This window comes from Arvicanthis niloticus, chromosome 2 (assembly GCF_011762505.2).
Source record: "Arvicanthis niloticus isolate mArvNil1 chromosome 2, mArvNil1.pat.X, whole genome shotgun sequence".
Lineage (NCBI taxonomy): Eukaryota > Metazoa > Chordata > Mammalia > Rodentia > Muridae > Arvicanthis > Arvicanthis niloticus.
The window spans coordinates 78303825-78321379 of NC_047659.1; the positions used below are offsets into that span (position 1 = coordinate 78303825).

At 36.3% G+C, this 17555-nt stretch overlaps 2 protein-coding genes across 11 annotated transcripts in view; one reads left to right on the forward strand and one right to left on the reverse strand.

The window, feature by feature from the left end:
• Positions 1-1537, reverse strand: part of Elp4 (elongator acetyltransferase complex subunit 4) — a 190080-nt gene extending 188543 nt beyond the window's left edge. For 2 of the 5 annotated variants that reach the window (XR_013108724.1, XM_076929385.1), the window contains exon 1: positions 1277-1536. Coding sequence is in view for 4 of the 5 variants with exons in the window: in XM_076929385.1 (XP_076785500.1) it covers positions 1277-1496 (220 nt within the window). In the remaining variant the exon portion in view is untranslated. Of the gene's footprint in view, positions 1-1276 lie in introns of all 5 variants that reach the window. The other 3 variants (XM_076929384.1, XM_076929386.1, XM_034496454.2) reach the window with 3 other exon arrangements.
• An 80-nt stretch (positions 1538-1617) lies between these two features.
• Positions 1618-17555, forward strand: part of Immp1l (inner mitochondrial membrane peptidase subunit 1) — a 52021-nt gene continuing 36083 nt past the window's right edge. For 2 of the 6 annotated variants that reach the window (XM_076929388.1, XM_076929390.1), the window contains exons 1-4: positions 1618-1748; positions 5876-5981; positions 15303-15557; positions 16744-16884. The gene's annotated coding sequence lies outside the window, so the exon portion shown is untranslated. The remainder of the gene's footprint in view (positions 1749-5875; positions 5982-15302; positions 15558-16743; positions 16885-17555) is intronic. The other 4 variants (XM_034494464.2, XM_034494463.2, XM_076929389.1 and 1 more) reach the window with 3 other exon arrangements.

The following is a 17555-nucleotide window of genomic DNA, read 5'->3' on the forward strand; positions in this document are numbered from 1 at the left end:
GACATTTAAGGGGTAAAAAAGATAGATTGATTGGAAAGATTTGCTGTCACTAAAGCTTACAGATTGATTTCTGTCTGGATGAGAGTTCACTAAAACTGGCAAATTTTTCCAAGCTTTGGGTTCAAAACTAGGATAACTGAGGCCAAACAGGGAAAAAAAGTGAAATATTTGCCGACTATGCATTTTAATTCATTTTTCTAGTCTCATAAACTGAGTGGGTTTGAAACAATTATGTAAAACTACTTTAAATTTACGTAAAAAATAATAAAGATACATTTAGAACATAAAATAATAGAATCAAGAAACCATGCTGTTTCTGATAAATTCTTTGTCTTGTTATTTCCCTCTTTGCTAAACTTACTTGAAAAGCCTGGAGTATAACCCAAAGAAAATGTTAAGTGAAGAACAAGAATAAGCAATGGCAAATGCAATATATTATGCAAATGTACCAGACTTAACAGACATATAATAAACACTATGTAAAAGGGTTACAGAACGTAAACATACATCTGTTTTTATGAAGCAGCATTCAGACAGAAATGTAGCCTCTCCTTCTAACCTAATTAGTCAATCCTTTCAACAAATCAGTTCTATGAAACAAGAATATTCTTCAGTAGGCTTTGCATTAAAAGATTTCAGAGATGATAATAACATATTTAAGACACTGGGGGAGGGGGGAGTAGAACTATCAGAATACCAAGGACTGTCATTTCTTTGAGTCAACATGCACCTTTAACATCCACTCTTTAGAGCCACCCCGCTTTACGATTGAAGGAGATGAGTAGCCAGAAGACGAAAAAGAGGGCAATACTGTCAGCTTTTTCTAAAGAAACCCTTCTTTAAAACGCTAAAAAGTTGTGTAGGTTAGTCCCGGCTTTAAGCTACCCAGGGTTGGAAGGATGGTTTCCTAAGATACCAGCAGAGGATCCTACAAGCCAGTTCCTTTCCATATATTTTTTGTCATTACTAATCATTTTAGGGTAAAAGCATGTAGGGAGTCCATGGTCATCTGGAAATGAGGTGCTGGGCAGAGAGGAGTAAGGAGTCTGGGTCTTAAGGCAGGCTTAGCGCACCGCTCTTAAGACATCTCCATGCAAGTTTCCTTCCCCAGTCTTCCTCTCGGTCAGAGCAGGCTATCCTGACCACGCTTGTGAAGAGGAGAGGGAAAAAGGAGATGGGTGCGTGTGGCCGGGCAGGGCACGGGAATGACGGGCTGCCCAGGAGTTCCTCCCCCACTTTTCCCTGGAATGCGCCCACATCTTTATTCTGAACCGACCTAAGAGCTGGTCCAGGGCTGGGAGCCCGGTTGACACCAGCAGTTGTCCATTCCGCACCGACGGTCGCGTGCCGGCAATGGACAGCAGCCGAGGGCCCCCTCCGGGGCCCCCAGAGGCCTTGCCCCTCCTCTGGAAGCTAGAGGTGCCGCTCTGGCCCGCCTCGGAAGCCACAGACCCGGAGCTGAGGGTATTCGCGCCGCAGGTGTCTGCCGCCGCCATCTTGAAGCTCCTACGATTGACCCAATCGGAACTCTGGGAACTCGAGCGGCCGGCCTGTCAGAGCCAGCCACCAAGTCCCGCCTACTCACCATTGGTAGCCAATAGAACTGAGACTTCCTTGCAGGCCAACAAATCGCAAGGCCTATTGCTGAAAAGTGCGGTACGTAAAGGCGGAGGCTTGTACGCGGCCCAGGTGAACCTGGTCCTTCTGAGTCCTGGGTGAGGAACTTCTGTTGGTGTTGGGGGTCGCAGGTGGGTACTGTCCTTCGGCATTCTTGGTTTGCGAGTGCCTGCGTTCACCAGGAGTTAAAAGAGAAGGGAGGAGAAGCAGTTTGCCCTCAAGGCTTCTTCAGCCACTGCGAGTTCGTGCTCTCTTCTTCCTTGCTTGCTGTTTAGCAAAGGAGAGACGCTTCTCTCGCCTCTCTCACCTCACTGGTTTCTAAGGAAAGTTATTCCCCATCCCTACCACCCCCACCACTGCCCCTCCTTGAGACCACGTTTTCCCGAAGGGTTGTGCTATCTGGAAAGGAGTAACGGTGACTTCAGTGGGCTCAAGGCAGTGGGAACCCAGGGTTGGGCGGGTTGGATGGTAGACTTTACTTAGAAAATTTCCCTTCGTGAACTTCGAGACCATTGGGCTTTCTTTCCCGCTCTCACAGACTATACCTTTCTGACAAGTCCCCCTGAGCAGCTTTTCTTAATTTTAATTAGTGTTTCTGGAAATCTCGGAGGTTGTTTCCTAAGCAGTGTGAATGACAAGTGTTACTCTGACAACCCTGTTCACACATTTAATTGTCACATCTCCAAAGCAGCTGCAAATAACGGAAACTACTTGAAGTTTCTGTCCCCCTAAATCTGAGTAGAATTAGATTTATTTGTACCTTATTTTTCTAGTAATTTGAACTCTGGAGAGGGTTCCTACTACACTGAGTTTTATTTGTGGTAGAGAAAACATTCAGAGTTTTTTTTTTTTTTTTTTTTTTTAAATGAAAACTGGAGGAGGAATTGGTTAAGTGATTTTTTTGAAAATATCCAAGATAAGCAGTTTGTGAACTAAAAAAGAGACCCAAGTCAATACCTCTGTCACTAAATTACTGCCAACCGTGATGATAATACATAATACATATATATGATAATACATATACTGTGACGATAGTAATATATGATATATGGATTGATTGATTGATCGATCTATCCATCCATCCATTTATTCATTTTGAGACAGGGTCTCACTATGTAGCCCTGTCTGGCATATAACTCAGAGAATTCTGCCTTCCTTTGCCTTCTGGTCCTGAGACTTACAGGTGAATGCCATCACAACATCTTTATTTATATTTGTTTCTTTCCCTCTTTCCCGCCTTCCCTCCCCATCGCACCTCCCCCCCCCCCCAATTTCTTTTTTTCTGCATCATATTCAGGTTTGGGCCAGAGTCTATAATCCTAAAGAGTTGGAAAAGGAGAATCAGGTGTTCAGGGTTAGCATCAGCAAAACAAACAGTAATAGTAATAATAATAATAAACCCAAAACAGATAATAAAGAATCATATGGGGGAGGGGGAAGCAACAAATTGTGTGGTTTAGCAACACATCAATCAGAAAGATTTGATGAAGGTTGCTTGTTTTTATTTCAAATATGTCACCAGTTTTTGTGGAACATACCTTTATATTTTTTAGGCACTCAGATAACTGTTGAGCACTTGCTTTCTGCCTAAACCCAGTCTTAGGATTTTTATACAGTTTTGTCATTTTTATCAAAATGGTGGATTCCTTCCCTAATAGCAAATAAAGAATTCCTATCCTAGTTTCCAAGTCTTCATAGTTTAGGTGTCAAGCTCCTTTTAGGCAGATAATACATTTTGTTTCATTTGAATATCCTTCATTATTCTCAGTGAAGACCAACACCAATTGGAGTCACAGCAAGAAATATGAAAACTTATCGTATATTTGTGTTTGGTCTTGAGTGGATATCTCTGAGACCGAATAGTAAATAATTTAGGTTTGGCAGACAATAAAGTCTCTTTTTGAATCTACGCATCTCTTCCACAAGCAAACCATGAGATCTGCCATGAATGGTTGAACACAGCTATGCTAGAAGCTAAAATTTAATTTCAAATAGTTGTAATATGTTATGGCATGGTCTTCCTTTTCCTTTGAGCCATTTAAAAGTCAGTTATGTGGCACTTCTTTATGTTGCCCCACAAAAGAAAATGGCAGTTGGAGGGCTACCAGTTGCCAGCCTGTGTGATGGACTCTTCTACCTTTCCCTGGTCTATATATACTTTATATTCTAAAACCCTTCAAGCTTCGAGTATGGCCACGCTCCTCACTGTCTTCAGTGTTTACTTACATTAATTTAAAAACATACTATTATTTGAGAGCAATTTTTGAAGAGTGTTATTAAACTTGTCATTAAGAACCAGACTATCCTGTAGGTATGATACTGGGAATAGAAGTATGTTTCACATACAATCCTATTGCCAAAATCTCTAAGAATTTCCCAGTACTGCCATAATGAATTGACTTAAACTTGGCTGTTTGCAGAAAACTTACTTTTTCAGAACATCAGAAGTACAAAACATCATCAGGATGTCAGCAGGGCCATATTTATTCCATATATTTAAGAAAAAACTCTTATTTTTTGGTTTCTGCAGGCTCTTGATATTCTTGGTTATGAAATCATAAGTTCAGTATGTCTCCAGTTTCATAATTTCCTTTTTCATGGGTCTGTGTATTGTTCCCTATCTTTTATTAGGACATTATTATTAGATTTATTATCTCATTCATGTAGTATAATCTCATGTTGACCTTTACCATAATTGTATCACAGTAATATCTGCTCATGTACTGTGGTTCTAAGTGGATGTTAATTTGGGAATAGGACACTGCTCAGGTCACCGCAGTCTCTTCTGGTTAATGTTCATCAAAAGTTTGTTCATGCAAACTTTTGTGTACTGTATTTACAGAAATTACAAACTTATGAATAATTAATTGGTAAACATGTTATGGATTGATGAGATGGCTCATGGATTGGTGAGGTTTCTCGATGGTTAAAGGTGCTTGCTGCCCAGACTGATGACTGAGTCCCCACCCCTAGGACCCACATGGTAGAAGGAGAGAACCAATGTGAGCAAGCTGTCCTCTGACTTCTCTCACCATAAATACTATGGCAGGCTTGCACTCCCCTCCCAGTAAATATGTTTCATAGTACACTGGTACCCTACATGTTAGTATTAGTACTAGCAAGTGCTAAATAGATACATTTCTTTCTTTCAAACTTTATATTGTGAATTGTTAAGGATATTGAACATGTGTGCATGACACAATAATACTAAAGTCCTATTGACTTAAAAAAGTTTATTGCTTAATATATACATTAGTATATTGGTATATATTAAAATAGTGGTGGTCTTTAACTGCTTCAAACAAGAGTGAATGAAATTTAGGGGAATGGATATTGACTCTAAAATTTTTAGTGAGGGCTCAAAGGCTTACATAACTAAGAAAATACTTATATGACTAGAATAAAAAGTGTCTTTTAGACTTGCAATACAATGAGATTCAGATTAGTTGTAGTGCCTGTAAATACAATGAATATATTTAAGCAGATAAAATCCCTCTAACTTATATGTATTTGAAGTTGGATAAGTATCTTATTTGTTGTGAACTTTGAAAAGCCATATGCAAACACATACAAAGCAAACTTTGACATTTCACATAGGAATAGAGACAAAATAATTTGTGTTTAAGATATAAGAACTGATGCAGAATTATTATAGCTGTTTCATGGGTTTTTAACATTAAAATATTTTGCCTTTCAATTGGTCATGATTTTTTTTTTTACAATATCATTATAAACTATTTTCTACAATGTTTTCAATTTTATGATTAGCCATACATGGTGGTCCCATCTTTAATCCCAGTACTCTGGGGGCAGAAAAATCTGAGTTTGAGGCCAGTATAGTCTATAAAGCAAATTCCAGGACACTCAGGACTACATAGGACTACATCTCATCTACTATGTTGAGAGACACTGTCTCAAAAGAAAATTACATTAGATATGCATACTGACCTGTAAAAGCAAAAGTGTGGATGGCTGCCTTATCAACTCATAACTCTTTGACCACAGAGCTTCTTAGCTTTTTATATAGCCTGTTATGTCTTCTAATTTCTTCCTTCTTAAATTCTCTTTTGGATAAAAGACTTTAATAGTTCCATTTAATAAAGGTCCAATGGTATTGAATATCCAAATTCAAGACTCCTGCTGTCCCACCAAAAAGAAGACACAGCTCACTGAGAAATATCTACTCTTACTTACATTAACTTAGCCCAGCATTGGTCAGAGATGCTTTCACATACACAATTTTGATTTACTGCTTTAGGAATCGGAAACCATGGATGACTCACACAGGCTCTGAGACCTCCTGTAGATCTGGGTTTTCCTGGAAACCTACCGTAAAGTTGATAGGATTGTAGAACAGACCTATGGTAAGTAGACATTTTAGAATTCAAAACACCCCTTGCTTTCCTCTGTGGGTTTCATATTCAAGTTAAGTCCTTGGCTGTTGTAAGGCTGCTCCCTGCTGGACAAAATGTGACTTTCTAAAGAGCACTAAAGGCACTAAATAGGTGAGCAAAGAACTGTTTAGTGCCCCGCCTCCCCCCCATGGGGGGGGGGAGGGCATTGTTATATTCACAAAACTGCTATACTATTGCCACCAGGTTGATAATCTACTAAAGTCTGATGAGAAGCCCAATCTTCTCTTGTTTCCTTATTTATTGGTTGTTTTCTGTTTAAGGGTGTCTAAAAGTTATAAAGACACATATTCAGGGATACCTATTAGTATGGGCCTTAAATGACTTCCTTAATTGTATGTGTGTGTTTTTTTTTTTAAGTGTAAGTCGGTATACTGTTATAATGATACCTGTTGTAACAGTTTACTTGCATATGCTATTGGAGAGAAAATGATTTGTGTCTACACAATACTGTTTCCCAGTAGTTGAAACTACTTCAGTGTAATTTAAATTAAATCATATTGGATCTATTTTGAATGAGCAATTCGTGTTTTATGTTTTAATGTACTGGTAATTAAACATTACTTGGTCTCTACCCTGTTCCAGCTGCCGTGTTTGCTAGAACATAGGGAGCATATCTACATAGAGTGACAGTAGGTTAGACTTCAAATATTCTATCTGCAGCTAAGCAGTCATAGATCCTTATCATATATGTATGCAAAAGTCCTAGAATTGATTTAAAGCATACGAGAAAAGAAGCTGTTTGCCTACCTTCAAGCCACAAGTTTTTGGGGAGTACAACCTGCACAAAATTACCTGGTTATAATCTGATTTTTAAAGTAAGTGTACATTTTTTGTTTGAAAAGAAAAAAAGAGGCAGAAATAACATTCAATATATAAGGAAAAGTGAAGTAGAATAATTGAACTTATATTCTTTCAAGATCTCCTATACTTTTATAGCTGTTGTAAAATATGTGTCATATTTTTATAGCTGTTGTAAAACATGTAAAATCCATACTTAATTGGAATTATGAAGAATTAGGCATAGTAGTTCTTTTTTATTAAAATATTGCTATAATAATTAGAATTGCAAACCAAGACATAAATTGTTGTTAACAAGAGAATGTGCCTTTTTTCTTTCTCAGCCAGAATGTAATATCACAGATAATACATAAGCTAAACTTTGCATTGTGTAATATAAGGTTATAAACATAGGCAAATATATGGAGTAACTATGAGATACCTATACAGCAAACCCAAACCAGCATGTACCCAGAGCATCACTCATTCTCCCCAGCATTGATGATGCTCTCCCTCCCTCTCCCATCTTCTTTCTCCCGTCTTCTCTCCCCCTCTACATCTCCTTAGTGATGAGAGTCTAACTATTGATGGTTTCACATTCTGGAATCATCCCGAGACTATCGGCTATAATTTGCCATGGTTGGCTTAGGGGTAACAAATATTCTACCTTTTGTAACTACTTAAATTATTTTTATATAATTTTTAATTTTCATATGTGTTCCTAAGCAATGTGTTTATATTTGTTTATAAAATAGTATCTATTTATAAAATATAAAATGTGTTTATACGATAGTATCTATTTTCTTATTTCATTCACATTTTGGTTTTTAAAAACTTTGTATTGATTCTTTGTGAGTTTCACATCATGCATCCCAGTCCCACTCAGCTCCTCATCCCTTCATATTCACCTTCCATCCTTGCAGCCTCCCTCACAAAAGAAAAAACAAACAAATCAACAAAACAAAAAAGAAAATCTGGTCGGGGAGGCTGTAGTGTGTCACAGTTTTTCACAATGTGTCACACAAGTTACCCTTTTGTCCATACATCTTTACTTGCAAATGCTCATTGCAAGGAGTCATTGGTCTGGTTTGAGGCCTCTGGCTTCTTCTATGCTATCAATACTGGATCCTTACTGGGACTCCTCTTGGCTGTCATGTTGTGGCCCTGTTTAATCCTATAGCTTTGGATCTACAGGATCGGCCCCTTAACAGGCTCATGCAGTTCATAGATGGGGTAGATGTTGGAGTGGGCCAACCCAAAGTCCTGAATCTGAGCCTGAGTGGTAGCTGAGTTGGTCAGCCTGCCAGCTCTCCTGCACCCGCACTACCAAGGCAAGCTCTCTAGCAGTGTCCTGGCTTGCTCACCCAATGGTACAGCCAGCAAGGGGCAGGGCCAACTTTCTTGCTCTCACATCTCCAGGCCTGCTTACCTGTACCACTAAGCCACCAAGGCCACTGGTATTCATTGCAGCCCTTTAGGGGTGGGACCAGCTTTCCTAAGCTTGGCAGTCAGTGAGGGGCAGAGCCAGCTGTGTTGCAGCCCTTGGACATCAACATGGTCCCAGGCATCAGCCCAGACCAGACACATCCTCACGGCCTTTGGTGGTAATATGAGCCACAGACTTCTTTCTATAGAGACCCCTGCTGCTGCATGGGTGGGAACCCAGACAGGGCCCTCAGTGAAACACAGGCCCAGACTTCATTCACCATGACCTCAGGTGACAGGGCAGGCTACTTACATCAGGCTGTTCCTCTCCACCCTTGTGCCTCTAGTCCTGCCTCTCTTTATAGTGCTCAAACCATTCTGCTTTGCTTTCTCTCCCATCTCTCTACCACATACTTGGACATAGTAGTGGCTGCCACTGCAGGCAGACCTCTGGATGTCTCCCGCCTGCCTTTGCCTCCTGGTGTGGTAGCAAGTGGGCCTCTGGGTCAACATTGTGATTTAAAGGGTCATCCATGAAGTGTGTTACGTTCTTCTTCATTCTTTCACATTATCCCTTTGCTGTGACTACAAATTGATACATTCTACATTTGGAGATTATTTGGTATGTCTACTCTTAGGCAATTATAAAAGTCATTGCAGTGAAAATTTTTGGAAAATCCTGATTGCTGTCACTTTTTTAAACGTAGAAGTGGATGGCTTAATGATTTTTTTACAAAGCAGATACACCTGTGTGACCAGCATGCAGATATAAGGAAAGACATTTTGTAAGCATTGTATAAGGTCACTCCATGTCACCTGCTGGCCACTTTCTTCTTCCTCCACAAGGATTAACCACTCACCTGACTTCATTGTAGGGATTACTTTTGTTATATATTATAACACACACACACATATATTGATAATTATACTGTATCGTTTTTGTGTCTACTTTCCTTTGCTCAGCATTATATTGTGAGATTTGTTGGGCTTGTTACAGCTAATCATGGTTTATTCTCATTGCTATATCCCAGTGTATGGACAATGATTGTTAATTCATCATTAGTACATATTTGGGGAAGTTTTATATATTATCACTATGAACATGCTACAGTGTATCCTGTGTGTGTGTGTGTGTCTAGGAGTGAAATCATTTATGTAAATTCACATCCAAGTTTACGTAGTCTGCTGTTTTCTAAGATAGCTGTGCTTATTCACAAACTGCATGAGGACTCCAGGTGTGCCACATATTTTCTACCGCTTGAATTTATTTATCTTTTTACTTGTCAGGTTCTAGTGGCTATGAAATCATTATATTTGTAATTTATAATTTCTTGAGAGTTAATGAACTGGAATACTTTTTTCATATATAGACAGGCTCTTTGGTTGATTTTCTTGCATGATGCCTGACCTGTGCACACTCTCCTATTTGCTGTTTCTCTTTGATCAGCAGTTTTTTATGTATTCAAAATAAGAATTTATAATTAAGTGTGCACTCTGATTTCTCTTACTCAGATTTCTTGTACTCAAAAATGTTCTTCATTTTTTCAGTAGTGTTTTTGATGAGCAGAAGTTTGCAGATTTAATGTATGTCAGTTATGTTTAGTCTCTCCTTGTTTAAGATACATTTGTGCATTCCGAGGACATGATCTATGTGAAGTTCTCCAAGCATATTTTTGTTCTTAGACTTATTTTGTTTAGACTTATCATTTTAGATTGTATTTTCTTGGGAGGCAATTTTGCTTTACTGTTTGGACTCAAGACTATCTCTGGAGAAAGAATCACACAAAGTGGTCTTAGGAGGAGAGGTGTCATAGTCATGTACTTTGTACAAAACAACTTGTTATGAAAATTGGCCTGTTTGTCAACATTTTCCTTTTGTGTTTTTTTAATTGCTGCTTTGTGTTGTTATCTGTCTTTAGGAGAATCTGCTGTGTTGTTCAGACAGGAATCTGGAATAGGAAAATAAATGTTACGGTTCTCAATGTTAATGACATCGATACTCATAAGTTTATTTATGAAATATGTAATTTTGTGAAGCATTTGTTGATAATTCTAGTAACCTAAATTAAGTATATTTTTTCTATTAAAGCTCAGCATATTAAATATACATTTTAATTGAAAGAAAAATTAGATTTTAACTTTTTGTCACCAAGGCAATGTATTAATGCTGGCAGTTATATTAAAAAATTATGTGTCTTCTAAATTATTTTCAATAGGACCACACGATTATCATTTGTGGCTATGTTTTAAACATTTATGAGACCTTCAATTATATTTTTTTCAAAATCTCACTATATGTTCTAATCTGTGCTATTATTTACATTACAAAATTATCTTTTGAATACCCTAATTACTTAGCTTTTATCTAGACAGTAATGTATATTAGAAAGTTAATTACTGTTGTGTTACTTTTATATTTCATAATGAGATTAATTTCCCACTTTAAGATACTTTAAAATACACTCTGATCATAATGTATAAGGTAAAAGAAAGGTAGGTGACTAGACTTCTCACTAAGCATTTAAATGTTTTTCACTTGTCAACTACAATTTTTAGTTTAAAGTATCAAATTAACTATTATTTTATCCTGGCTTTTATTTTAATTCATGCATTTAAAAACTGATATTCAGATAAAAGACAATTTCAAAATAAAATCAGTATATTACTTATGAGTGGAGCAACACATTAGCATTGGGTTCACAATAGATCATATCGCTTTTATTCCATCGTACAAGCTTAGCAGCACAAACAGAATAATCAACATATTATTTGGCTGTCATGTGCTGAACAGAAACCAGAGATCACAAGGAGGTTTTCCCTAGCTGTGGTGATGGCCTTTTTGTTCCAAGCCCCCATCTGGGAGGGCCATGGTGTGTTATCATATGGAACGCGGGCTTTTCTGTAATCTGCTTAGCTGCACTGCCGTTTGAATCTTCATTCCATGTTTGTGTAATTTATAATTTTAATGAGACCATGGCTCTTGTGGGCTTTGAAATATATTAAAAGCTCTTTTGTGCATATGCTTTTGTTCTTGCTTAATAGGCTCAGTGTATTTAAAACTGATGAATTTTTATTCATGAATTTGGATGTCTGGAGATTAACTTAGAGTGAATATCATTGCACTCATCTATTGATGGTTAGAAAGAGGGTTTTTTGTTGCTGTTGTTTTCATTTGCTTGTGTGTGCATGTGTGTGTACACCTATATGATAGTTGTAACTAGAAAAAAAGGCTAAACTTAAATAATTTTAAGAAGCTAAAAGTGTCATGATTAACAAATAGATTAAATTTTAGTCATGTTATTCATAGACACCAAATTTCAGCAGTAGTGTTATAGATTAAGTAAATATTGTAAAGGAATAATTATGAAAAAACAACCTTTAAATAAACTAATACCTTAAATATTTAATTTGCATCATATTGCTAAAATCACACCTAAATACTCAGTAGAGATAGACTTTCTTTTGATCATATGTTTATCTGTGGTCATTGTAAGTGAGTTATTTTTTGGTTGCTAGGCATATGCTATGCCATTTTAACCATTTTTAGGTATTCTTATTTTCATGGAACTATTTTTAAATAAAAGCTTAAAAGACACTAATGGATATGAAGAAAAGATTTATAAAAAGCAGTTTACTAATAATTTATGAAACTGATCTCTTTGTTTTTGTTAACATTCCGAACTATACTAAATGCTTTAGGCTCTTTCATTGCTACTTAAATACGTTGACAAATTTCAAATATAAACACTTTTTTAGTTAAATAGAAAAACAAATCATGGCCCGTTGTAAACCCAGACATGTTTTTAAGCTGCTCTCTATTGCACTGGGGTGTTACATACAGAAATGACCCAGAGGGATATATCTATTTTTAAATATACATTTTCATTGCAACTGTATTTGAGAGGATGAAAAAGTTCTGAAAAATAATCTGTATTTACTAGAAATGTTGACATATGCTTGTAATTCTTGCAAGTCTAAGTCTTGCAATTCTGTGGATGAATCGGGAGAATCACCATGAGGTTGAAGCCTCCTGAAACTACATAGTAAGACACTGTCTCATTAACAAATAACAAAATAGCCCAGACCAATCCTAGATTTACTGGTTTTGAAGCATCTTTTTGTGGCTTGACACATCATGATTCCTTTTAAGTTTGCAATAGCCAGGGAAATCTCATCTCTTACCATTTCCTTTAAGCAAGAAACAAGAGACTTAAAAAACAAGATCCTATTCTGTCTTTACTAAATTTATCCATCACTTTGACCCTGTTTTCCCTCAATCCTCTGCTCTAGTGTTGTACAGTTTCATTCAGTTTAGGAACTGTTCTTATTTACTTTGCATTGCTATGATAAGTACCCTGACCAAAACCAGTTGGGAAGGAAACACTGTGTTTGGCATACTTGTTCTTATCACTGTCCATCACTGAGCAAAGTCAGGGCAGGCATTGAGGCAGAAACAGGGGCAAAAACCATGGGAGAATGCTGCTTACTTTCTTGCTCCTCATGGCTTGCTCAGCCTGTTTTCTTACATCCCCCAGTACACCTGCCATTTCCCACAGTGGGCTAAGCCCTTCCACATCAATCATTAGTTAAGGAAATATCGCAAATTATCATTTGCAAAATATCAAATTATCCACGGGCCAATTTGATGGAGGCAGTTTCTCAATTTAGGTTCTCTTTTCTCAGATAACTTGTGTCAAACTGAGAAAAGCAAATGAACACTAGAACAAGCTTTTGAAAATATACGAATGCCAACACAGTATTGTCCAGTGGCAATTTAATGTGAGCCATGTAATGTTTTTCTTAACCAGCTATATTCAAATATTACCTAACTATTCAACATGTATCAGAAAATTTCAAAATGTTGTATGTTTCTATGTTTTATACTGTATTTAAAATTCATTGTGTTGTATATGTTAGTTTTAACTGGTCACATTTAAAGTATTCAACAGCAAGAGGGGGCTACACAGTTTATTACACAAGCATAACAATATATCATGACAGAAATACATATTTTTTGCATTTCTTATTATTTTTCTAATAATATGCTCAAGGAAGCTAAAGAATATATGTGTGCTATGAAATTGAATTATGTTTATTTACAGTTCTGTCAATAATGGTACTGAACAGAAGATCAGGATTATATTACATGACTCCTGAGTACTGACCAAATAGTATGTGGATAGGCTTAAATGTACTGTGATGAGGGCTTAAATGTGCTGTGATCATATGATGAATGAGGAACAGTCTTCAGATATCATGGGAAAATGAAACATGGCAAATAAAGCCACATTTCAAGTATAATGAAGAACATGTTTTACAACAATCACACAAGCAGTTTTAATACATTTGAAAGTTAAGGTAACTACCCCTTTTATGCCCTCAGATTTTTCCAGATTGGTGCTTGTATAAATGGGTAGGAAGCTTTCTTTTCATATGTTTATTTATAAAATGTTTTCTGAATATCTCTAGAATTTTTTACATGGAAAATTCTCTGTATGGTACTATAATGAGACATTATTTCACTGAGACATACTTTTAAATATGTAACTATGAATTATAAGACCATGAGTAATAAGTAATAAGAGATGATTCAACCGTTTTACTATGTAGTTATATAATGATTATTGGGATTTGCTTTAAAAACCATAATGTAAAGCTGGGTGGTAGTGGTGAAGGTCTTTAATCCCAGCACTCTGGAGGCAGAGGCAGGAGGATCCCTTTGTGTTTGAGGGCAGCCTGGTCTACAGACAGTACAGCTAGGACTACACAGAAAAACCTTGTTTTGAAAAACTAAAAACCAACCAAACAAACCAGTGTACCCATTTTATAAGGAAATGTAGGCCCAAGTTGGCTGAATGACTCAGCACTCACGAGCATGTAATGGTCTTGGCATAGGACCCAACTTTGATTGCCAGTGGTTCACAGCCACCTAAAGCTCCAACTTCACAAGTCCTTGCACTTTCTTTTGGCCTTCATGTGCACTTACACTCACACACATATACAGGTCCTACATACACATATACACATCCACATAAAAATAATATAAATCTTTAAAAATATAGATGTCAGCATAAATAGTTGATTTGCTAGAATATAGCGTAGCGAAAATAAAACATTCATGAATTCCTTGAATTTTTCCACTTTCTGAATTTTGAGTAATATGACTTAATCTATACACAATTTAACTCTTATGTAGGTATTGGCCAATGCCTGTTGTATTCTTTGATTCACTTAAATTTTATTAACTATTCTCGGTGACTTTTTTATTTAAAGTACTGACATAAAATGTTAAACCCCTCTATAAACAATACCTCTAGTTTTTTGGAGATGATAAATCCATCCATTGATTTCCTAATTTTATTATGTACACAGTCAATTGTAATCCAAGATTACAGCAAACAAGATGTTAATTTTAAGACATAATCTATGTACATTTCAATTACAGAGCATGATGTTACAGAAGCACAGAATAAAAAGGAGTAACATTTGTGCTATCCTCACAGGAGCTGTCAATAAAAGATGTAATAGGGGATTTAGGACTCTGGAAATGGCCAACTAATTTATGTGAATCTATTTTATTTCAGCTAGAAAGACCCAGCTCTTTCTCGGCAGTGCATATTGTGCAGCACAGGCTGTCTATACAGAACCAGGCGGCTGCATATGGATAGTCCCTTGATATCATTCACTTGCTGTGTAATCTTATTATGCAAAGTTCTAATCTTCACCTAGAATGAATGCCTCTGGGTCAGAATATAGTCATATCAGGGTTTTTGAGGTCATGTTTTGTGATCCTTAGCTTATTCTTCTAAGTAGGGCTGGGATTTAAAGGGTATTCCCCAGACACTGGCAGAGATAGACAGCAGACCCTGCTGCCTTTGGAAGACAAGACCAACATGAGGTCCCTGGTAGGATTAAACTTGATTTGTAGCTGTAGGATTTTTTAACAGATGTATTATTGGACAGGGAATAGGGGGCCACCAGCACAGCAAAATTGAATCATGACTGGCATTCTCAGGGAGTATGCTGCCTGCTAAAACAGCAGCTGCATGTGGATTTGACTTCTTTCAGGTGAAGCGACTTCCAGTCATTTGGAAAGGATGGGATGAAAAGGAACCTTGGTGATAATTTTGATGTCTGCAAGATTTAGTACCAGTGTAATGGGATTATCTGTAACACCTTCACTGCAGAAAAAGCCACCTGGCGTTATAACTGGCAGCAACTGAGAACTAATCCTTTCCCATCTCTTGGATGTCATTCACGAAGCTCAAAGCAATTTCTGCCCTGCTAACTGTGATTAATTTTATAAACAACAACAAAAACCAGGTGATCAAGGCAAAAAATATATTTTTTATTGTAATATGTAGGTGTAAGTAATGTGACTTACAAATTCTGTGACATACAAAAACAGCATCATATGGTTCAAAATTTATTAAATTGTTCAAATATAAAACTTGTTTGGTGATGTCTTATCCTTTTTTTAGTTGAGTGACCAAGTAATTGCTGTTAGTAAAAGTTTGTATGTGATATTAAATATTAATTTAAATATTTTTATATTCTTTTAGATATAGGGCCATTATTGATATAAAATATATATTGATGTAAGAAATTGAAAGTAATTTGTTTTGACATACATTTTACCTGTTTTTGATTGTTTGAGTTTCTGATGACAAACACTTAACAATTTAAAATATATAAGATACATTTATGATATTTAAGTAACACCAGCTCAAACTGTTGATAAAATGGCTCTTTGTGAGAAATATATGATGTAACATGACCAGGGACTGAAATTAATTAATTAATTAGTTAATGTAATGTTGTGGCTATTTCTAGAGATCAGTGGTTCTCAGTCTAGCTTTCATTCAGCGCATGGAGTAGTTATTTGCTCTAGAATCAGTCCATTTGTTAATTTTTTAAAACATTTCGTTTCAACCCAAAACCTTATGAAACCTTACTTTGTTTAGAGGTGTTAATTGTTTTAATATTCTTCTCTTACACTATTCAGAATAAACTGAGAGAAAATGAAGTGAAATTATTCCATCAGTCACCCAAACAGTATGCACCATAACTGCCAAGACAAGAAAAGATAATTAGTGTTGTCAGTGTTATGATCTCCAAGTAGTTAATTTAAAAATATTTATTCATAGGACTTGACTTGTATCTTTTTGTGCTTCTTGATCTAGCAGCTTTACATTTCAAAAATAGATTATAAAATGCATTTTAAGTGTTCTTAAGCTTTAAATTTTAACTGATTATGGGTGACTAACATACCTTCATATTATAAAAGTAAAGCACAATCACTTACTTTATAGATGTACCTATAGCATCTCTATGCCCATAGCACCTTTCTTTTTTTTTTTTTTTTTTTTTTTTTTTTGTTGTTGTTGTTGTTGTTGTTTTGTTTTGTTTTGTTTTCCAAGACAGGGTTTCTCTGTGTAAACCTGGCTGTCCTGGAACTCACTCTGTAGACCAGGCTGGCCTCAGAAATCCCTTTGCCTCTGCCTCCCAGGTGCTGGGATTAAAGGTGTGTGCCACCACTGGAAAGCCATCAAGTAGAATGGAAGTGTGAATAGTGTTTTGCCTACTCTACCTGCAAGCATGTTATTCTTGCTGGATTTGATGTGACCAGTTTCAAGCTACTACATTGTAGGTTTGTAAATGTGCTTCTTTGTTTTACTGTTTGAATTGAATGGGTAAGAAAGCTCAACACTATTTCACCTAAACTGTGTATTTTTACTACTTGAAAAATTATTTAAAATTTTGTTATGAGAAAAAGGTTTCCATAAAATAAAGGGACTGAAATCTTTCTTTCATCATCATGAAATTACTTGTATAGGTCAGGTAGATTGCCATCATCTTGGATAATTTCTGCTCTAGTTAATAATACTATGTGATTGTTTTTTTTAAAGTATCATTTAAAATCTGTAAGTTTGCTTTTATTAAGCACAGGAGGAATTTATAATAGTAGTTAAGCTATTTATTAAGTGGCTTTCCAGAGTTAGTCTCCTTTTCTTCTTCAATTTTAGGTATCATTTGTATTTTGTTATAATTTCTTTTTCTTTAAGAAGACCTAAAATAAGTACATTTTAATTAAATTCAGCATGAACATGTAAGGTCTTCCCAATGGTATACATTCTTTTGCATGAATATAGGTTATTTGAGTGTGGCATTCTGTTGGTAATTTATACATTTGATTCATCTTGAAAAGGTAGATACTAGTTTAATTTGCAGCATTGATGACACAAAATGATGTAAGTAAGAGTTGAGGTATTTTGTGAGATAAAATAATGGGATACAAGGTATAAGAAATGAGAGGTCTAT